The sequence below is a fragment of the Megalops cyprinoides genome, chromosome 19 (genome assembly GCF_013368585.1).
Source record: "Megalops cyprinoides isolate fMegCyp1 chromosome 19, fMegCyp1.pri, whole genome shotgun sequence".
Lineage (NCBI taxonomy): Eukaryota > Metazoa > Chordata > Actinopteri > Elopiformes > Megalopidae > Megalops > Megalops cyprinoides.
In genome coordinates, this window is record NC_050601.1 from 16,903,969 (window position 1) to 16,927,193 (window position 23,225).

The 23,225-nt window shown below is 40.9% G+C and overlaps 1 protein-coding gene across 6 annotated transcripts in view; it reads right to left on the reverse strand.

Annotated features, from left to right (window-relative positions):
* Window positions 1-699: 699 nt before the first annotated feature.
* Window positions 700-23,225, reverse strand: part of maptb (microtubule-associated protein tau b) — a 42,371-nt gene continuing 19,845 nt past the window's right edge. For 2 of the 6 annotated variants that reach the window (XM_036553505.1, XM_036553508.1), the window contains 11 exons: window positions 21,106-22,224; window positions 19,089-19,138; window positions 18,179-18,361; window positions 16,889-16,985; window positions 16,727-16,777; window positions 16,037-16,293; window positions 14,281-14,373; window positions 13,665-13,757; window positions 8,700-8,781; window positions 8,206-8,312; window positions 700-5,535 (listed from right to left, as the gene is read on the reverse strand). In XM_036553505.1, the coding sequence (XP_036409398.1) occupies window positions 5,320-5,535; window positions 8,206-8,312; window positions 8,700-8,781; window positions 13,665-13,757; window positions 14,281-14,373; window positions 16,037-16,293; window positions 16,727-16,777; window positions 16,889-16,985; window positions 18,179-18,361; window positions 19,089-19,138; window positions 21,106-22,224 (2,348 nt within the window). In that variant the 3' untranslated portion in view covers window positions 700-5,319. Of the gene's footprint in view, window positions 5,536-6,732; window positions 6,893-8,205; window positions 8,313-8,699; window positions 8,782-13,664; window positions 13,758-14,280; window positions 14,374-16,036; window positions 16,294-16,726; window positions 16,778-16,888; window positions 16,986-18,178; window positions 18,362-19,088; window positions 19,139-21,105; window positions 22,225-23,225 lie in introns of all 6 variants that reach the window. The other 4 variants (XM_036553506.1, XM_036553509.1, XM_036553507.1 and 1 more) reach the window with 4 other exon arrangements.

A 23,225-nucleotide genomic window follows, 5' to 3' on the forward strand; every position in this document is an offset into this window, starting at 1 on the left:
TGGCAAATGAAATCAGAAGACCTACTGCTAGACAGATGCCATCAGATGTATAGGGGTTTGATTAGTGTTGAAAAGATGGTATTGTGTTGTGGGGGGTTATTTTCATACTTCTAATTTCCAATGTGATGAAAGGGAGCAGATGAAAGTGGTACATCCTTTAGCATGTATTAGTTTGTACAAAAAGTATATTTTGTAAATACCTTGTTTGATTCTTAACTGTATTTGATGTTCAGGCTGTAGCTGTCCTGATTGTATAGGGAGAAGACACGCGTACATAATATTTAACACTTTTCTTTATGCAGAGGCAAAAATGTTTATGAATGATCGGCAAATCTTATGGGCAAGCAACATTGCTTCTCAAATTAAAAATGAATTATATTGTAACACGTGTTCTCTTGTTTTTGTCTGGTGTTTTCATGTGAGACTTTGATTCCTTTTTTCTGGAGAGGGTTTTTCTTATCTCAATAATTAGACTTTTCTTTAAGTGTGCTTAAAGCTCATTATGAAAGGTGGGTAGAAATTAAGTTGCTGTAAGTTGTCACTTCAAGTGAAGGACAAACGGCTCCCAAACTGCAAGTGATTTATGGTGGATGTACAGTAACACATTTACATTTGGAATAGGTTTACACCCTGTAGTGTTCTGTATGTCACCTCTGTTCAACGCTCTCAGTCCGAAAAAGGAGCCAAGAGAAAGTGTGTAATACCGACTTTATTTGCAAATGCACGTTTACAGCAACGAGTATCAGTGTAAACCAGTTAATAAAACGCACAATTACGATATGGACAATCACAATTGCCAAGCTAGAATGAAGAATCGCAATAAAAACAGGAAATTACAACTAAAAAGTCAATGAGATCAGAACTGCAGTACCTTTTCTAAACTTCCAAGAGGTAAAAGCGAAAAATAAAATGTACAACACTGAAAAGCTTGACAGAGCTGACTTCCCATACCAGTTTTTCTTTGACTGTTTAAGACTGAAACATTCCCATACCCTGTCCTTTAACATACAGCTTCTCAACACACAGTCCACGTTCTTTTTCTAGCTATATTAACACCCATCTGATTCAGTAATGTACAGACTGCAGACAGTAACAGATCAAGATGTTGAGATTTTGGTGAAACTGGTGAAAAGAAAAAAGGGCTAACATGCTAATGGATGTGTTGCATGCTTAAAACATTGTCTTCATTCCCAAGCTTATTTTGCCATTTCAATCAGATACACCCTAGGCAAGTTTCATTAACAAGTCCCAAATGTTACCATCTATGCCAAGAAGGCAACGGGTTGCCATTCAGGTTTTACTCCTATCCGCATTTACTTTTACATAGATATCCTAGCGGCATCAAGATTACAGGATACACTGAAAGTATCAGGGGAAGAGAAGGCAGTATACACTATAATTTACCTTGTATGCATGCAACTAACATTAGCATGACTATTTAGTCCTTGCTACAAGCGCAGTGATTTCTACCAAAAAAAAGTTCTCGTCATACTCAAAGAAATCGCACTGCACAGCCATTGGGCTTTCTGAAGAAAGTTACGGAAAGACTTATAGGCTTTTCCTTTTGACTTTGCTTGGACCTGAGCCTGGTGTTGTGTGTCCCATGAATCTGGGTGAGATCATGTGTATTATTGTGCCATTTTAGAGGGGAGTTCCTGACAGAAGAGCCGTGGAGCAGTGCTATGCATCTCGGCGCTTTTGGGTGGAGAGCACAGCAGGTCCAGAGGACAGTAATGACTTGGGATTCAGATCCGCCATTAACGCTGAAGGCTGTCATCTTTCTAAAAAGGGGTTGGACATTACCGAATACTGTGTCCTAGAGGAAGTCTCTTTAACGGTGCAGAATTGGCAATGGCACACTAATTCATCATTTACTCAATTGTTCAGCTGACTGACACATACACTTCTTATTAATCCAGTCCTTCATGTAGCACGTCTTTCTTTCAAGTATATTACAATTTAACACACTTATGTCCTTGTTCATGTTAGAGAAGAGAGAAGAAAATGTAGATAGTTTGTCCTTTCTAGATGTCAAGACTTGTCAGATATTTGAAAAGAGTCCTGTGTGTGGACTAATCACCTTAAAAAGGAATATACAGAAGAGCGCTGATGGAAATAAAATAATTTAAGAAGATTGCCTGCAGGCACAATTAGAATCAAGTGTTAATATCAGTAACATCTCACATCCACAGAATACTATTAGGCAAAAAAGGTGCACAACATAAGCTGAATTTTAAGCCCTAACTGTTTTTCATATTTCCTTTGATTGTTTAGAATATTAATTTCCTTGTTAAGAACTGTCAGGGAAGGGGTTTGAGGGTTTTTTTTTTGGTAAAGGTAAAGTCACTGGCATGTCCCATAGCGTCCCATGAAAACCATTAGTGATGGAAATGTCCTTGTACTTATAATAACATCTTTGCTTTCTTTAAAAGTCAAATCTTCACAACAAATTACTCAACTTCCTTAGTTCCTTTTGCTTTGCTCTGTCAAGCCCCTTGTTCTTTTTCACTGATATCATGTAAAATTTGTTGGATTTCATAATTATTAAATGCAGACTGTCTTACTGTATGCATCTTATAAATTGGGTTTTGCAACAGTTGCCTCCTCATGAACAGATGCCACCAAATATCCATATCCCACACAATGACTTAATGGTGACAAATCGATATTATCAGGAAAATATAACTTTCAACTGCCATTTAATGTCAAAGTTAATAACCCACAACACACATTTTTTGTCCTAATATTGCAATAAGTCGCCGATGGACAGCTACGTACTTTCTAACTGGTTAAAAAAAACTGATACAATTCACAGCGTGTCTAATTCTACTAACTTAGTGACCATCTTTCCCTTTTCTACAGTGAAACAACAATTCGATTTCAAAATATGGGATTCATAACTGTGGTACACTTCTGACTACACCCAGACCCTTGATGGTAACCACACATTTTTCTTTCTAACCCCATGATCCTTGAATCCCATTAATTAAATGATGTGAAATGATAAACTGAAACCACAAAAGCACGGCAGACCATTGCAATTTTATGCATGTCAAACAGAATGCGGCAGTAGTAGCTAGTGAATAAGTAATTTTCTAAACACATTTGAAGGGGAGATAAACCGAATTAAATCATTTTGAAGTGAATTTCTAAAATTTTGTGTTGCTTGTTAAAAATATACTTATGTATTTTACCATAAATTAGCATTTTACCTCAATTATTTACTTTTTACAGTCTGTCAGTGGGTCAGCTATTGCAATTGTTAGCTAAAACTTTTTTAAGCTAAATGAACTGTCACATTAGATCTAGATTAATCCAGCTAGCTACATAGAATCAATGTTATCAATTTAATGAAAATCATCTTGTTTTTTCGTTGTCTGATACCCATGCTGCATGATGTTAGCAAGCTAGCTAGATCGGTGAAAAGGCCCATAATAAAGGTAGCACAGAGTACCTAGGTAGACGGCACTCGAAGCATACCTCATTATTGCCTGCTAGCTAGCTATGTGCAAGGTAGCAAGCTTCCTAACTGTATTCTAGCTATATTTCTATACAATACACCAACTTTTTCCAATCCCATGTCATTAATCAGTGTACATATCATTACATAGCATTTATATGGGCTTTGACAAAAATCTAAAAATGGGTGGGAGAGTATTAAATACTCAGATCACTACAGCAGACTACAGGTGGAAGTAAGCATAAGAATTTGTTATGCTCTGTGCTGACAGATTTCCAAAATGCTGCCCAAAGTGTGTTTCTGTGTATAGACACAGACACGGCACTTGCACAGCAAACCTGCTCTCCGAGGGACACAGGCTCCGAATTCTGAGCTGACATGCAGCCTTCAACTATAAAAGTATAAATGCAGGAGGCTTTCCCGCTAATTGAGCTTTACAGCCTTGCCAGCTTTTCAATGGACAGTTTTCTGGGGACAAGTGACTTGCATTATAGAAAATCCACATAGCATTCTGCTTATCTGTTTAAGAGGTTGATACAAATTGTGCACTTGCTTTCCCCACTGTTAATTCCATTAAATACAGCCAATCTGTTCTGGAAACATCTTGCCAGGAGCGTTCCAACATTCACTTCTCTGAATCACGGTTAGATAACAGACCCCTGTCCATATGCCTCTATTTAAAATAAGGGAACGAGATGCCACTGTCCTGGCAAGCGTCCAAGCTATGTAAAAAAGCCAGAGGAAAGAACCCTGTTATCAGCTCCTAGTTGGAAAATATCTTCTGTTGTGATCATCATATTGGTAAAACTTCCTCCCTACATATCTTCATGATTTTTTTTCTAGATTCAGATCAGATCCCCAAAGTGAAACTGCAGAGGGTTATTTGGCACTCTCAACACCAAATCTGACATTAACGGCACTGTTGATGTTCATGATGACCAGGATTAAGAAGAAAACATTAAGTTAGGGCCCATTTTGAGATCAAATTGGTTTCTTTTTAAAGGCGTTAATTAATAGAGAACTTGGTATAGTTCGAGAATCATTGTGATGTTGGGTCAATACTAAATAATTAATTATTTATTCATGTAAGACACGTTTGACACCTCACTCAATTAGGCTTGAAAATGTAGCGACAAGCAAAAGTAAAACCTTCTTCAGTACGGTAACTTACAAGCGCCATTGTCAATGGCTATAACTGCCCTTTTTTTGTCATATGCATCTAGGCATGATTTTCTTTCTAATTTCTGATTATATTTTCGCACTGACTGGAATAGTTATCATTCTTCTCTTCACAGGCCGTTTAGTGCTTTTCAGTGATGAATTAGTTTAATGATTCCTACCTCAGGTTGTCGCTCGAGCTTGGTCATACTCATTTAGCATTGTAATATGACTTAAATTACTTTTGAGAGTTAATTGTTTTTGCAACATATACAAAACCAGAGTTGTAAATAACAGTCATAATATGATGACCAGCAACCTCAGACTGATGTTGAGACTAACACTATGCAAGGAGCTATTGGAGGAGTCTGTGCAGTACCGACACTGAACTGTAAATTTGGAGGATCAATGCACCCTAACATATTCATACAGGGTATCAAACAGAGTAGCATTACTAACGTATTTACTGCAATGGACATTTTAAAATCGGGTTCTAATTGTCATGCCCTAGAAATTGATCGGTGAGAGCATAAAAAGGGAGGACTGCTCTGATAGCCCAGTTAGAAAATCCGGCTTAATTGAAAGGAAGGAGGGAGAGAGAGAGAGAAAGAAAGACAGAGAGAGAGGGGGGGGTGTTTTTTTTCTTCTTTTTTTTTTTGTTCTGTTGTTCACTCAGTAGGAATCCTATCGGGAACAGGGGATCACAGGCCCTGTTTGGCGAGGGAGGCGGAGACTTGGTCCGCTAGCGTGGAGAGCTGCGGAGAATCTGTCATGTTGATGCTGCCAGAGGAGGACACGTTGCTGAGGCGACGGGGCGAGCCGTCCGCTGAAATGGTGGGGGACTTGCAGACGATCTCTGCTCCGTGGTCGGTGCGGGCTTTTGCCTGCTCGCGGAAACTCAGCTTATGCGACTCAATCTGGGGGGGTGGGAGCGGAGAGGAATTAATGACTTACTGCGGAGGAACATGGAAAACAGCGCTGGTTCTAATGATGCATCTGCAACCTACAATTCCTCAGTTTAATATAATTTCCCCTGTAATATATGTTTAGCAAAAAATCTAATACAATGAATATGTAAATAAAAAATATACATTGTGCAATTAGCAAATTCTACATGAACACAAGGAAAGTGGCAATAACTGACATATTCTAATAAATTCCATATATTCTGAGATGTGTTCCTTATATTTTAAATTTTATATATTTACAGACTATTTTTTTTCATGAGGATAAACATATGCTCAACAAGAGCTTTAATGATCTTTGAAGATGTTTCACCTTAAAAGACTCGGTTCAGTGATTCATGGATTCGGGTTTCACTAAACCAACATTTTGCTGGGAAGTAGCTTTGGTCTCAGCTGATAGCCTTGGTAAGATCGTATGCATGCCAGGAATTCACCACATGTACACACATAAGCTGGGAAACGGGAACCTGCTGCAGAGTCCGCAGATGCTCTGAACTCTGCAGACTGAGGGCTCCCTCTTGTGATTCTGGACATGACCGGCAAGCAAGATATAAAATCTATGTACTGCCCTGGCCTGGTTTCAGATAATGGAGGCCAAGCAGAATATGTACAGGGGCGTCTGTGTTGTATTTGCAAGCAGGCATTACTGCACGGTTGCCTCGGATGGGAGTCATTCAAGATGTGCTAGTTCTCTAAGTCTATTATTAGTTAAAAACATACAGTTCCATCATATCCACTGTAAAACATACTGTTTGTGTCAATTCGGGGTAGGAAAACTTGCTACACATACACAACGGTTCAAAAAATATCAAAAACAGGAAATTTTTACCATTCATTTTTTTATAATAGATCTTAAAAACATCTTGAAATGGCAGGAACAAGTACATTCTCCTTTCAAGCTCAAAACAGAATGGCACCTGCAAATAATTACAGAACCTGCCAAGTGTCCCTGAGGTATTGCCAATTACCATGGTCTCTGGGTCAGCGATCAATCAACTAATTAAGTCAAATTTGCAAATGAGCAAAGAACTAATGAATAACGACTGTACGCTGTTCTGCCAAGTTTAGATCCTTTCTCTTTATTGCACTCTTGTGTTCTCTGATTCATGGGTGGGGGGGCGTTGGTCGTAGTGCTGGTGGTGTACTTACTGGAGACCTGATTTGTGAGGGGGGGCTCCCCAGGTAGGATGGGTTCAGAGGGAGGGGTTAGAGGTGACTGCTGCGAGCTGTCAGTGTGGGCTGCGCTGAGACCACCCCCGTTTAGGGCGGGGTCTGTGGCACCCCCCGCCGCTTCATTCCCCTTCTCTTTCTAAGGATGAACACCCAGCATGGTGTGAGCAGAAAACTTGGGTCATCAATACACGAAAAAACGAAAGAACAAAATGGAATGGCTTCAACAAGAGCAGAGTCATCTAATGAATGAATGAAATAAATGAAATGAAATCTGCGTGAGGCAGAGGAGGTGGAATCTGCACTTACTGGAGCCACAGGTCAGATTGTGGGCATGAGGTTAAACAAATGCCTGAATCATTTAGTGCATAAACGTGGAAACCACCCAGGAAAGGTATACCTGCTGTAGATACCTGTCATGTACAGCATGGACCATTAATCCCACATTAGTAAGGGTATCTACACAAGGAGCTGTAGATCTGTTCTCTCAAACCTTCAAGCATGACCCCCTCCACAACCCCAGAATTCACTGCTGTGGCTCAGAGTAAGGTGCAAGAAAAGCGGGAAGCCAGCAAAAATCAAAAATGGAAAATTAGACAGTATGAAAGATTAATAACCAAATGTGCCAGGCAGGAAAAAGAGAAGGAGAAGGAAGGCAGGGAGTCTGGCAGCCAGTGTTGCTATTGCTAAGGGAACTACTGTCTTTTTCTCTCTGCTTTGAGTTTTGCTGCAGGTGCACCTCAGGTCTGATTGTGTGTGTGTGTGCATGTGGTCACAGTTGATTGTGACAGTTCTCACTCTGAGAATTCAGGGAGGTGTCTAACAATGGATGTAATCATGACTTCAAGTACAAATGAATGACAGTGGGGAAAAAGCAGGGTTTAAAATCTTGACTGACTCATACCTAACTGTGCATGCAAAGTGCCTATTCAACGTACACAGGGCATGTCCTCATCTGAGGGTCAACTTGTATTATTCATAAAAGCAACACAAAACAACTATTTTCAATAATTACTTGAATTACAAGTTGATTAATCCATTTTATAGGAAAAAATATTGAGTAATGGAAGGGTTGTACTAAATGTTTACTAAATGTCATGTCTTATCAATGTATCAAATAAATGTCAGGTATTAATTGCACTACCTTTGGGTAAAACTGTTGCAGCAGCGTGACAGTGACAGCCAAGCAAGAAGAGCTGTGCCATGAAACCAGAATTGGAGAATTGCCACAGTTGGAAAGCCATTAAATCTGATATTGGAGAAAACCATAACTGAGTTTGGGAAAGTCGTCTTTCCAAAAGCTCACTGAGTGGGAATTCAGTCATCAACAGAGTTACAGGTTTGGTCCCAATACAACAGATGATAGAGGTGTACACTTTATTAAAATAAGTCCCTGCACATGGTGTAATGCTGTCTGGGTCTGCAGTTAACGGAAATTTCCCAGCTGTTTACCTTCCTGTTGCCACCGCCGGCAACATGTCCGATGTTGTCAAGGGAGCCGATCTTAGACTGCACCTTGAAATCCAGCTTCTCATTTTTGATCTCAATGTTGCCTCCACCTGGTGAGGGAAAGGAAAGAGAACATACAGTAAATGTGACTCCCATTTACACCACAAATGTGAACATACAGATATAAAACCTACTTAAATGCATTAAGCATGTTTTACTGTATATGGCAATTCATTGCTCAACTCCACTGTCTTCATACAGTGTGCTTGACCACAATGTCACTTTTGATTATTATCATGCAGTACCTAAAGAGTATATCAGCAGTTATACAGAATTTCTCAAAATTACATACATTTTTTACAATATATCTAGCTACAATGAAAATAATCAAACGGTATATACTACGCTATCTGCCGTTAGTAAGAAACATACCTCTGCCCTCAACTATGATAAGCACTATTTTGGCCACTGTGGCACAAACAAGGCAGTTCACTTACCAGGTTTATGGTGAATGTTATCCTTAGAGCCACATTTGGATTGCACATTGCTCAAATCAATCTTTTTGTGAACAATTTGAACCTGGGAAGAAACAGGAAAAGGACGGGAGAAAAAAAAAGGAGAGAATTACTGACGGATTGTTCTTGTATGAGTGACTGAACACCCCGGTTTCTCCAATGAGCAGGCAAGACACATGCGAGGGCACCAGGACTTGCTTCCTGCATTTGCCTGTTAAGTTTTATTGTAGGTTGTGAGGGGGCAAAATCACAGATTAGTGCAACCACCATGACAAATTCCCATGGAGCCAAAAGAAAGCCATTTTATGCCAGCATTTTGTAGCACATAGTGATTCACAGCAGTGCTCTTGCAGAAATCAGAATTAAATGAGGACAATTTACAAAAATTTAAAACCACCATTGCCGCAGTTAAGATCTCCATTAACAGGTTTGCGTAATCTTAATAGGATTATTCTGAGTAATTCAAACAAATCGATACAGACCGCCAAAGATGGTTCTCAAAGGCATAAACGCAAGCCCCCTCCCCCCTCCACCCCGCCATAGCGAGACAGTCAGAGAGACAGTTGGACTCTCTGGATCTCAGCATCTTTAGATTTCTTTTCACTCCCTTTCCCTGAGGAATTTGTCTTTGGAAGATGATTACTCTCCCTTCTGATTTGCAGTGACAAGAAACAAGGTACCCAGTGATCAGCGAAATCAGTGATGGAGGAAGGAAGTGACATTTGAAAAATCAAACACCTGCTCCTGGTAAACACATAAAAGTAATCAGTGAACAATATCAGTAATATACAGTTAAATACAGAAGAAATGCAAAAAGGTTGCCTTTATATATGACCATATTTGTAAGCCTGCTCTAACATACATCTGACACTTCACTGGCATTATAAGCAGCTAAAATTGAAAAAGAACTTACAATTAAAATGTTAAAGGCTATTCCCTTGATAGGGTTAATTAAAGTTCAAAATATATCAAAAAGCAAAACATAATGCTGCTGTCTTCTGCAAAGTTTACTTTGACTCTCCCCATTCTTACACTGTCTTACTGTCTTTATACTGGCTTACACTATGTGAGCACTCGCAAATAAGCACCCAACAGCTTCCGTACATGAAACCAAACTGCCTGTAATTGGTGCTCAATGAAATAACATATGGACAAAACTTGTCTCTGTAGTACATAGTGCAATTTAAAGCAAAATACATTCAATTAATCTGTACAAAGCAGACAGGCATCCCACATTTTGGGCTCATACAAAGCTATGTCACAGTAAGAAATTATGTTTGTTGCATATGACAGATTGAGAGCACCTTGGCCACATTCTTGAGTGGCATTCAGGCTAGTTCTGAATCAAAAGCTGTTCTTTCTGAATGCCCAGTCTCATCACGCACTGAAGGCTGACACAACCCCTCAGCTGCAATAGAGCATCATCCCTCACAGGGCAAAACTCAAATCAAAGCTAGTTTCTGAAACTTCAATTAGAAATTATTCAGGAGACAATATTCAAGCTCCATTCAGGAAATACTTTCCCCATGACACATCTTGTCAGCCACCCTGTTATTTTTATTGCACAAGTTAAACAGTATTACTGCCTGAAACTTCCATTAATCAAAGCATTAACTTTTTGCTGTGTGGCAGGCTGCCTTCGCCTGCTTTAGCCCACAAGTGCTATCTGTTACAGATGAGTGGTGTTCAGGTAAAGCTTGCTCTCCTTCAGCCCTGAAGTAGGATACTCACATCAAGGTCTTCCTTTGGTAGGATGTGGTTTTGTGTTTTACACTGAGACAGAAGATAGGATTCTGTTTTGTTTCAGTGTTTCACTTCTCCCATCATCATAACGATACCTATACCATTTAGGAACTGAGGAGGAGAAACCTACTCCTAACAGCAATCTTTTGCCATGAAAAGCATCAGCGCATTCTATTCATTGTACATATACACATACATATATTATATGGACTAAAACTTAGGTCTCAGTGTCACTGTCCAGCATGCACAGTCACCTCAAGAACTGAGAGGAAGCCATCCACCGCTCACGCACAGACACACACACACACACACCTGCATCAGTGTGGAAACCTGACACCAGCACAGCTGAACAAAGCGTCATCCCGCTGCTTTAATCCCATTACCCTTCCCCAGTGGCCAGGGGTCAGGAGTTTGGGGACGGGCCTCAAAACACACAGCACAACACAACAGCTCTCTGTGTTTCTGTGAGTGAGGTCAGCAACCCCTCCCGAATCCAACAGCTAACCACTAATCACATCCAGCCTCGCTAGATTAGGGGGAGGGGCTGCTCACTACACACTGGTATACCACTGCAGGGGTATCTTCTCTGACAATAAAAATAATCAGTAGTTTTACTGAGGTTGAATGTCACTTCACAATGTTTTTCAAGAGGGTGATGGTAGAGTTGGGGTAGGGGCCAAAATGGAAAGTTACATCAGCAGACAGGGTACAAGGACAAGTAATTACCAGGACATGTAGACCAGCCCAGTGGAATATAGCTTTAGCCTGGCTGGTCTACAATACATGGCAATTCCCAATTGGAAGAACCCTGCCACTGACTTCAGCCAATAGAAACACTGACAATGAAATGGGGGTTCTATTCTACTCAAACTACTTGCACCAGTCACACCATGCAACACAAGGAGTAGCACAATGAACATTTTTGTGTGTTTAGTAACCAGACACTGGATCGTAACCACATCACAGGGGCATGGAAACCATTTGGGGTGTCATAGATGGGCATTTTCACAGTTCTAAGCTGTTAAACATATAGACCGAACACACACCCAGAGGAGAGATATCTCCAGGGATACTCTTCTCCCTGTAAGATAGGCGCTCATGCAGCAGAGTATCAGGGTTCCAATGCATCAGGCCCCTGGTTCCACAGTGCATCAGTTCCCTAACCTGCCTTTACCTGGATCTGGGTCCTCTGGGGAGATTTCCAAATTAAAGCATTCAAAGTAACTGGGATGATATGCAGATCATTTGCAGAATTTGCTGCTTTTTACAGCTGTGAGTCAGCCTTCCTGACTTCAAACAGTAAAATATCAGGATGCACTATAAATGTAGCCCCCTAAACCTAAGGAGAGATTTACAGTACCAGTCAAAAGTTTGGACACACCTGATTAAGATAATGGGAAACATGCATTCAAAAACATTTTGATCTAAAGACTTGTCCTTTGTTTCTTAGACAAATATAAATAGTGACATTGATGGCTATGTACGAATTTCATTCCAAAAAAAAAATATTTTAGAAAATATTTTTGGGCTACTTTGAAGAAGCTAAAATTTAAGATTTGTTGATTTGTTTAACACTTTTTTGGTCACTGCATAATTCCATTTGTGTTATTTCATAGTTTTGATCTCTTTACTATTATTCTAAAATGTGGAAAATAGTAAAAATAAAGAAAAGCTATGAGTTGGTGTGTCCAGACTTTTGACTGGTACTGTAGGTGTGGAATGTCTTAGTTTAGACTGGCCCTCACAATATATCAAATACTGTGTCTCTGAGCTTCCATCCTCCTTAAGTTCCCCACTTTTGCAAAATATACTTTGATCAATCTTTACTTACAGCCTGCCCAGCGAGTGCGCCTGTTACAAAAGAGTGGTTTGTTCAAGTAAAAAAAAAGCCTTGACGAACAGCTGCTGACTATACAAATGACTTCGCTGACATTAGCTGTACTCTACAATGCGTCTGACTGTGGGGTGGAGGGAGGTAACTGAAGAAAGGGTGGGTAAGTGGGTTCTGATTGATCAACACCAACACTATTAGAGTAATAGATATTAGAGGTGGGGGCATTTAAGTACCTTAGTGTATAGCTCATAACGTTTTTTCTCTCAAGGCAACTGATAATGTAACTATAATTTGCCTACAGACCTTGCATGGAATTCATCTGCAATAGCATAAAGAATTTATATCTTTTGCTTTAAACATGATAGTTGCATTTGAATGCTTTAAAATACTTGGTTGGACCTCTGGATGGATCGGACAGCTGTGGCCAAAACTGTAAGGATATTCTACCCAAAAGAACTATACATATTTAACAGCTATATCAGAAAATCATATTATAGTATGAATAGCGTGTTTGATAGTTGCATCAACCACCAGTTTAAGTGGGTCACATTTAATCCCAGAAGGAAAGTTATTAGAAAATTTGCTTATGCTTTAGTTCCCCATTTTGTGAAAAAAAAAAAAAATTGTTTAAATCCCTAAATTTACTTATTTATTTACCATTTACTCAAAGACATGAATCCCTGAGAGAAGTCTTCTTTTGAAAAAAAGTAAATGAGGAGAAATGAGTCATTACAAATTACCTCAGAATTCAGCCATTTTGTGCCTGTAATTGAAAAATGACCATTCATCTAGGCCAAGAGTGTTCAGCTTTGTTCCTGGATGGCTGTGTGTACAGTGGGCTTTGTTCTAACCCAGTCTCCCTGGCTGAATTGGTCCAATTATTTGTCAGCATACATTCACACCTGTGCATTTCCCAAAATAAATTACAAAAGTACATTTAGCTGTGATTATTTAGCTGTGATTTCCATTATTTGTGGAAATCTAAATAGGAAGTAGTTAAATTGAATAAATGCCTAGATTAATAAAATACTTAAGAGAAAAGACTGGACCAAAAACCACCATACACACACCCCTGCAAGAATTTGACACCCTTGATCTAGACAGAGCTTTGTCCGGAAAAGAACAATCCATCAGCTTTGGTGGTAAGCATGAAATAAATAGATACATTTTACAACTGATATGTGATTATCTGCCGATGTGCTAACCTTTTTAAAACTCCACATTTCCTCTGGGATTTCACTGAAACTCTTAAGCTGGTATGGAGCTGGGGAACGGACCAAGTATCCTTAAAGTTTTGGCCAGGGCTGAGTCAGATCATAACTGTAGGAAGACTCACGACCAAGTGATGAGTTCATCCCCAAGTTACTCACATTACCACCTCCAGGGACATGCTTGATATTGTCTTTGGAGCCACACCTAGACTGAACATTAGACAAGTCGATCTTCTTATTAGGAATTTGCACCTGGAAGAGGCAGAGGAGAGGTGAGAGAGTGTTATCTTTCAGGGCAGGAGGGCTGCAGTGAGGACCGCGCTGATTAAGGAGGCGGAAAACTGAACTGTAACTGGTTTTGAGTTCACTGCCACTACAGGGGAAAAACACGGAGGAATGTCACTGCCCACACTGGACAGTGAACCTAGTAGTGAATAGTCTCACTTTATTTTGGATGCCAGACCGTGGTATCATATAACTTCGGAAAAAAACCTCCCTATGTTTAAGGACCTCATTATAATTCACCTATTAAAATTATTTATAAATTTTCTTCAGGAAAATGTTTCTGTCGTTTAGTGCAAAATTAAAGAAATTTTCTATTAGTCAAAATAGCTGTCTTTCAGGTGATGGTAGGTTGCTATATAATCCTGCTTATGTGGGGAAGGTGCAGGAATTAGCCTAGGATGTTTACAGTTCTGGTCAGAGATCTTCCAGAAATTGCTGGAAGACTTGAGACCTCACTCATAGCCATTCATCGATGAGATAGGCTACTCACATTGCCGCCCCCAGGGGTATGCTTGATATTGGCTTTGGAGCCACACTTAGACTGAACGTTACTGAAGTCAACCTTCTTATCGAGTATTTGCACCTGAAAGAGGAAAAGACAGGGGGTGAGAACGTTATTCTTCCAGCAGCCAAATGCAGCCACGCTGCAACAGAGACCCTGCTTTCTACGGCATTAAATTCGTAATTCTTTGTGCTCTCCATTCATTCAATCAAAATTCTTAATTGCCATTGAATTTCATTTTAATTTCTGGAAATCATCAATTAGTATTTGAATGTATTTTAATGCCTTTGAATGTGCTGAAGTGGAGTTACCAAGTACACGCCACAAAGATGACCCAACCAAACCCTAAATATAAGACTGCATAGCAAAGCCCATGGTTAAGCCTTTAATTACAGTCTATGCATTACATTACATTACACACGTTTAGCAGACGCTCTTATCCAGAGCGACTTCCAGGACAATAGAACATAAGTGAATCCATTCAATTTAAACAAGCAACAGTGTCAGACCAGGCTAACAACACTGCCAACCAGTGAGTGAGAGCATAACACTATTCGAGCCCTACCACAAATTAACTTGTCCAATCTGACGCAAGCCAAGTATACTACAATAAAACAGTCCCTAGTACATAGAATCCAAAATACATCAAGGTACTTAAGCTTAATGCTTAATACTTAATGCTTCAGGCAACATACAAGGGCAATCCTAAATGCACCATCCAGGATGAAAGCTATTGATACAGACTTTGTGTGTTTGTATTACCCGGCAAGTGCAAACGTTAGAAGCAGTAAACATTCGCGTTTGTTTTTCCAGTTAGGAGGCACAGGGCGAAAACACCGCTGCTGGCAGTGCGAGAATTCAAGGTTCACCTTTTATCATTGGAATGTTGAGTAATTTCCACAGAATGGAGGAATAGGCAACAATGCAGTGGACTTCCCAGAATAGCTAGTTGTGCAGTAAGTAGTTAGATATTTCAACTAAAAGCCATTTGTGGAAGAATGCCAATAAACAGGCAGAACTGCCCAGTTAGCATAACAACATGAAACAACAAGACTTATATAAAAAAATGTATATAAAACTGAGTTGTAGCTATCTTGCTAATCAATCATATTGTTAGCTCTCTCAAGAATAACAAAGAAGGCTTGCTGATACCTTTTATTTTAATGTTTTATTTTTATTTTATTGCGAGTTATGCAAGCCTAGCAAGCATAGTCAGCGTTGGATAGCTTAGAAATGCTATTTCAGCTTTCTGAAAAGCATGTTGTCTGTGCTTTACCTAGCTAGTCAGCTATTCACAATTCTGCAGTTATTAATGGTCTTGATAACAGCTGCTACATTTTTAAACAAGCAAAAATTTCAAAAATGGTTTATGGTTTAACATGTTTATTAGGGCATTTTTGAGATTTAAATGGATTTTCCTTTTGAGATTTGAGATTTAAATTTTAATATTGATAGCAATACTTAATAATCAATGTTTTATTTATAGTGTCCCCACAGCCTTGATTTTTGCATGCACTCTGAGGTAACATGTAACTCCCACACCATCTGAACAGCCCATAATACTACCGTCATTGCAATGTAACATTTAAACGTGTGCACTAATATAAAGATACGCCATCTACCTGCTCTGTGTGAGAGACTGTAAGAGAGGAACGTGGCCAGCAGAGCAAACAGGACCAGGTCAGGAGAAGGGGAGACTGTTAGTGTGGCACAGCACGGTCAGACTGCCTTCAGGTTGTCCTACCTTTCCTCCTCCAGGCTGATGCTTGATGTTGTCGATGGAGCCAATCTTTGACCTGACATTCTTCAGGTCTGGCATGGGGGCCAAAGGCACAGGTGGACGACTCTTCAGGGAGCCCGGGGATTTGGGCGGGGTGCGCACCACCGCCACCTTCTTCACCTCCTTGGCCTGCGGCTGCCCGGGGGCGCTGGCGCGACTGGAGGGAGACTTGGGCGTGCTGGGGCTGCTGTACCCGCTGCGGTCGGGCGTCTTGGGAGAATCTGATTGGACGGGACGGGAAGAGTGAGCAATTGCTTTGAAAGCTGGCGGTGCCGCTGAGTCAGACCTGACACTTTGTGGCCAAATTCACCCTGGCTCTTGATCGAACATCCTAATAACCCTCCCTGCACTTGATGAGCTTGATCCTTCGCGCTACCATGTTTATAATCGGCAGGACATAACTGTAAATGATGAATGACGTCTCAGTTGACTATCCTAGATAAATTAAGTTTAGACGAAAAGTAAAAGACAAATAAAACAGGAAGAATTAGTGCAACAACAGATCCTGTTGACAGATACAGTTGAACCAAGAACCTTCAGTTAATTACAGGTGTAAGGTAAAGATGAAAAACAATATTTGAAATGGCCAGTATGAATAGCAAAGCTGTGGGTTGACTGTAGCCACAGTCACAGACCCCTCAGAGAACCCTTTACCTTTGTCAGTTTTTGCAGGTCCAGGTTTCCTGTGCTCTGCCTTTGAAGCAGCTGTGTTGGAAATCAGGGAAAGAAACAATTCAGACACTTGCAGCGGATGACGACAGCATGCTGACAATGCAGCAATGAATCCAGAGTGAATTATGTCAGGCAGGGTCACACCTGTCTGTGCCCCAGGAGGGGGTGTCTTCCCAACAGCCTTTGCCTGGGGTTTAGTGCCACCTGGTGCCTTGGGGTGGGTAGTCTTGCCATCCCCGGTCTGAAAATGGAAAACACTGTTACTGGTATTCTGCCATAGCTACCACCAGTCTGCATGCCACCTGGTCCTATGGTTGTTTGGTTTCAGCTGCAAGCAACCAATTGCAATGGCATGTTTATGTGTGCTTAAACATGTGCTGCATTTCACAAAATCAATTAAAGACACTCCAATCTGGAGTCAATGTAGTATTAGGCTTTTATTTCAGGGCCATCTATGATAGTAGGGGCAATTGTTCAAAATGTTTTTCTACATTTTACTGACAGATTTGACTGACTTTGGAAATGTATTGCAATACCAAACTGTAAAATGAAGACATTCATGCACAATAGCTTTTTAGTTAGTAAATGTTTTTACCATTTTATGTTCGCATTTTCATAACACTTAGCTTAGCATCTCTGTGAAGTTATATTCTTTCCTTCCATCAGTGTTTTTCACCAATTTATGTGATATAAATACCATAATAATACTGTTGCAGTTAGCTACCCAGCCTACATGCTAACTAACCCTTTCACCAACAATGGTTTTATAATTTAGTGTATCCATTTTCAGTGATTCATGAAACCAAACATTCCTGCATGATAGCAATGTACAACTATTAATTATAACAAACTTACATTGCTACACATTAGTCAACTAAATGATGATAGAATAAATGGCTGCCAAGTACCATTTTGGCTGCAGATACATGTAATTCACATTAAATTGCATATAGAAACCCTGACACACCGCCACAGAACTCTGACTATCACCACATGCAATAACAACAGCTAAAAAAACTTTTCTTTAACCATGTTTTAAACCACGAAGACAGTTTTTCAGAAATATTACAGAAGCAAATACAGGAGGTTACTTGTGGAAAAAGCTGTCTCACTTGAGTCTGAGTAAAGCAAAGAGAGGCAGGAATGCAGGTGTACGAACAGACAGGACAGGTAGTAGGATTACCTATAGATCCTGAGCAGCCTAATAGAGTATTAGAAGACCTGACCTAGATCTCTACACTTCACCAGTGAAGTCTTTGCCTCACCCTGGGAGTCTCTGGAGGTGCTAAACATAAGTGGAGCTGGAGAGTCAGTGGGAGGGGAGCACGGGCAGGAGTAAAGCATTAGTGGTTTAGTGAATGCAGAGGGGACCGATGCACGGGGGCAGAACTTTCCGGAGCGGTGGAGGTCAGGCCCATGTCATACTGTACTCACCCCCGGCCTGGGCTCTCTGGCTCCCGCACCGCTGGGTTTAGTGGACATTGAGGTAGGCCTGCTAGTGGAGGACGCAGGTGTGGAGGAAGCCGAGGGTTTTTTCGAGGGGGCGGTTGTGACAGAAGAGGGTCGGTTGGGGGTAGAGGTGGGTCTAGCTTTGGCTGGTGTAGTTGTTTTAGTTGTCTTTGCGTCAAAGGGAACAAAAACGCAACGTAAAACGAAAGCACCAGAAAACTGAAAACAGTGTTCAAAACAAATGAAGACAGCAGAACTCAAGCAAACAGCATGCATCTCACACCACTGAATGCTCTGAAGGGTGGATGGGGTTTGCAGTGTTTGGTATAGAATGACGCAAGGTCATGGTTTGCATTAATTAAAAAACAATCTCCATTATCTGACCTTGCAAGGAAACAATTTTGTGAATAAAAAAAATGTATTTTAAAGCAGAAACCAAACTGAAAAATATGTGAAATTCAAAGTAACACAAAATAAATGTCACAGAAGTTTGCCATTAATGTCTGTTCGGTCAATAGTTTAGGGGTTTAGGGGTATTCAGTTGAATTTAAAGCACAGATGGGAAGGAGTTTTTTTTTTTCATACAAAGAGTATTTGTATTGATCTTCTATATATACGGATGATATTTTAGAAATGAACTGAATATGTATCAAAACAAACTGACACACATACTGTCCCCTTTGGCACATTCACATCATATCAGCATGATTTTGATTGTTAAGCTTAAGAACTGAATCACCTCAGCCAACACCGCTAGAGACCTCCCACCGAGCTCATTAGACTGGGGCCAATATAGGAATACTGGACTTGACTCTCAGCATGTCACAGGTTAACTGGGAGGTCATCAAAGTGAGCGCACCCTTGAGATTTCTGCCATTCAGAAGTAATCACCTACCTTAGCATTCTTATCGGCAGCCTCTTTCTCTGCTCCAGCAGGGGCCTTAGCTGTTGGAGGGAGGCGTAAGAATAGAGGTTAGTGCTAATATTGTATAAGCCCCCTCCTCAATTTTGAGACAATGTACACAATTTTTTGCTATGTTTTCCAATACCAAAGAGTGGTTGTAATGCAGGTGCCTATGAGACAAAATATCTGAATATTCAAAGTTCAATTTCAAAGATGTATGAACTATATTTACAGTATTTAAATGAGCCAAGTGGAATGCATATTCCAATAAAGAGTTATTTTGCAGCCTGTTAGCACTTGTATGTTGTGGTTACCTGTGCAACGTGTGAGAGATGAAGGCTTCAAACCCCAGACATTTATTACAATGTGTGTCAGACTCTCTGAGTTCTGTACTTTGGTCAGGTTGTGGTTTTGTTAGGTAGGTTCAGGTTCTTTTTAGAAACAGTCTTCTAATTAATTTAAGCATAAACTGTACTTTGTAAAACATGGGATTGTTCAAAAAAAAAAAGTGCCAATTTTGCATTATTTTTTTCATTAAAGCAATTAGAGGCTTGACAGCCCATTTACGTGCACAATTTGTAGGTGAAATTATTCCTACTCAGAAGGACTACCCTGCTATAGATGGCAGTCTTCAAACTGGTTTTCTACTGCTAGTAAAAATGTACTGTATTTCTGCAAAAAAATAAATCAAGTCTTGGCTCCACTCCTTAAGTGACTATGGGAATACATTGCAGAACCCACCATCAATGGAACTGTCCATGCATCCCCATTCAGTCTGCCTGGAGTGACATGGCTTTATTGCTGGAAACAAGCTCATCTTTTAATCCATCTGCAGTCTTAATAATTAATATATACAGTAGTTTTCTCATTGGTCTGTTTTAAATGCCAAACCATATTTTATATTATTATTATTGAAATCATCTGTGGGTTATTAAGAGTAACACCAACAGAATGTCACTGGTTGTTTTATGATGTAATAAATTGCGCATCTGCTGAACACTGAAGAGATTAAACAATCCTGACATTCAGTAACCTTGGATTGAATGAAATATGATCGTTTAAACATTTTTTTTAAACAATACTCTACCCATCAGAATATTATTTTTGAACAAATCTGTTTACAAAACCTGTACTTTTTTCCCTCAATGAAAACGAGGAAAACTACGCACACATGACAGTTCGTGATAATGGATCACAGTATTAACAAATGGCAAGTTGGATTCGTTTCCGCAAAAAATGTTGAATTACTGCCAAGAATGTTGTGCCTAAATAGTTAAAGTTCCTATGACCTTACGAGATATTTGTTTTCAGCAGTAAAATCACTACTTTGATGACAAACAGCTAAGTAGTTTACATGTAATATGAGGTAGATATATATTCTGTCCCCAAGTGCTGACCCAGGATCAGTTTCAGATTTTCTTACACAAATATTGTTTGGACTGGGGCTGGAGAAATTGTTGGGGGCAGAATGAACCCATAGGTTTCTAACACAGAGAAGTGGAGGATGTTGTTCGAGGATTCCTTCAGCTAAGGAGCTCCACCTGACAGCGCAGTGCTGAGGCTCTCATGGTAAGTGTGTGTTGGGCACGGTTCTGTAGCCAGAGTGCGTGTGTGTTTAGGCAGCAAGTGGTGATCCAGTAAACCACACATCACAATATTGGCTATACGGAGCACTCAAAAACATGCACAGCAACATGCAAATGGTGATCCTGATAACACTGCCAGCAAAAACAATTTTGGCAAAGGGTTAGTCACAGAAACAAAGTCTGGAAGGCAGACGACAGACAAAGTGAGAGGGCGAGAACATGGGAAAACTAGACCCAAAAGGAAATCGGCAGCTGCAAGCAGTCCGTTTCCTCAGTCGGACACGTTTATCGGCAGAGCGTGCTTTTCAGAAGTGCTGCTTAGCCTAGTGCTGTTGGCTTTAGAAAAAAAAAAATATATTATATATCTGCAAAAGAAAAGAGAGAGGCAGAGAGGGGACTGATGAACAGAACGGAAAACAGACCTTTGTTTTGAGCACCTGGAACATTTGGTTTTCGGCCCGGGGGAGCCCCTTTTGGGGGAGCTTTTGGAAATTTAGCGTCGGCCTTGGGGGGAGGAGCAGCGGTAGCAGTGGGGGCAACTCTCTGAGCTTTCCTGCCTGGGGCCGCTGGTGCCTTGGATACAGCGGCGCCACTCTCATCCTTGGGCACGATGTGCGGTTTAGCATCGGCGACGGCCTCTGCCATCACCGGTTGCGCGATTTGCGCGGCCTTCACAGCCGCGATGAGGTCTTCATCTGTGGACTCCAGGTACTTCTCTGGGGTCGCGTGCACGGCGTCCGCGGGCTCTGCCGGTTCTTCCGGCTGCGTTTTCTGAACCTCGGGCACAGATCCAGCTTCTTCAACAGCAGCCGAGGGAACTTCTTTCTCGTCCTCCTCCTCTTCCTGGATCTCGGTCTGATCTTCAGCGCTGAGTGATGCCTCCTGGTCTAGCACTGCACCTGGAGAGAAAGGAGACCCAGGATCTGCCCTGCAGGAATCCGGGCTCCTGCTCTCTGCTGGCATCTTGTCCTCTCCGTTCTCCTGTCCTGCAAGGAATCCCTGAACAGACTGGACCCGGGGCTCGGTGTAATCAAAAGAAAGCCCTCTTTTTTTGGCTTCGTCAGGTGACAGGTGATCGAGGGGCAGCAGGCCTCCGTCCTCGCCCTCCGGGCTCTTCTCGCCCAGGGCTGAGAGGTCGGCAGCGACAGAGCTGCGGAGCTGGCCCGGCGTCGGCTCCCCTGCGCCCTCGTACGGACTGGCGGGCTCGTCGGGGCTGACTGTGCCCCGCAAGTCCTCTTCATGGTCTGACTTCGTAGCCCCCCTGGTTTCAACAACGTCTTCCTCCTCTTCCGAACTGCTCAGGCTGTGGCCTCCTGGGATCTTAACAACTGAAGTTTCCTTCACAGGCTTCTCAGATCCAAACTCTTCTGGGGACAGAGGTGTAGGCTTGTCCTTCCCAACAGGGTCGACACCCCCGGGACTCCAGAGTGTCCCACGTGGGCTTTCGGGCTCCCCTTCCTCCCCGTCTTCACTTGCGTCTTCGGCAAAGCCAGACCCACTAGTGTGTTCCATGGGGCCGAGGTTCCCGGCCACACGCTCCTCTAGTTTTTGAAAAGCAGAATGATAATAATATCCACAGCGGAACTGTGGGTTAGCAGCACTCACTTCCCTTCTCCACATTAAAAGCAGTACCAAAAAAAAATCAAAAGGAGAACAGAAAGCAAACCGACTCAAAAAAACACATAAGGAGCGGATCACAACACAAGGGGCAAACAACAAAATTATTTGCTGGCCATCATAAGGACACGGTGACGCGTTAAATAAATACAGAACAGAATAACTAAAGAAATTTAGTTTAGAAAACATACAAACAATAGTAAGCTGTAGACACTTTTATAAGAGGTACTGTTTCATGTAATGAACTCAGCTCCCCTGTGTATTTTTGAGAATAGCAAATGCACATTTCAGCAAATTTGCATATGTCTTTAGCTTATAAATGTGCGTTACAGCTCATAATAGTAACATCAAAGAAAACCAAGGTTACATCGTAAAGTAACACAAAAGGAAAACAATACAAAAAATACAGAACAAAAACTGCTTATTTGACAAAGTTCTCACAAACAGTGGGCCAATTGTCTTAAATCTTGGATTCAGAAGCAATGCAAAAATGAATTGTGATGGCAATGAATTGAGGCTATGCTGGCTTTTCCATTTGCTAATTTGTTTTGTTTTTTCTGAGCAGAGAAATAACATTTCACTGTTTTTCAAGTCACAGATCATATTTTTCTCTTTTTGTCTGAAAGGTCAGCAGCTAAAGCAGTCTGGTGGAGGTGCACATTTGTAAGGGTCATTCCCTTAAGAAATATCTTTGCTATGTTGACGGCAGGAGTTCCGTTTCTGTGCAGGTGGAAAGAGTCTGTCTCAAAATTTGTGCTGACTAGTCCTGAGAAGGATCTGCTCTCAGCATTTTCCTCTACATGACTAATTGGAATTTATAGTGTGTAATTCAATCACATTACACTAAGAGATCATTTTCAATATACACTTGAATATATGAATGTATACATATTTAATGTGCATATACATAATGTTCATCTGTGCA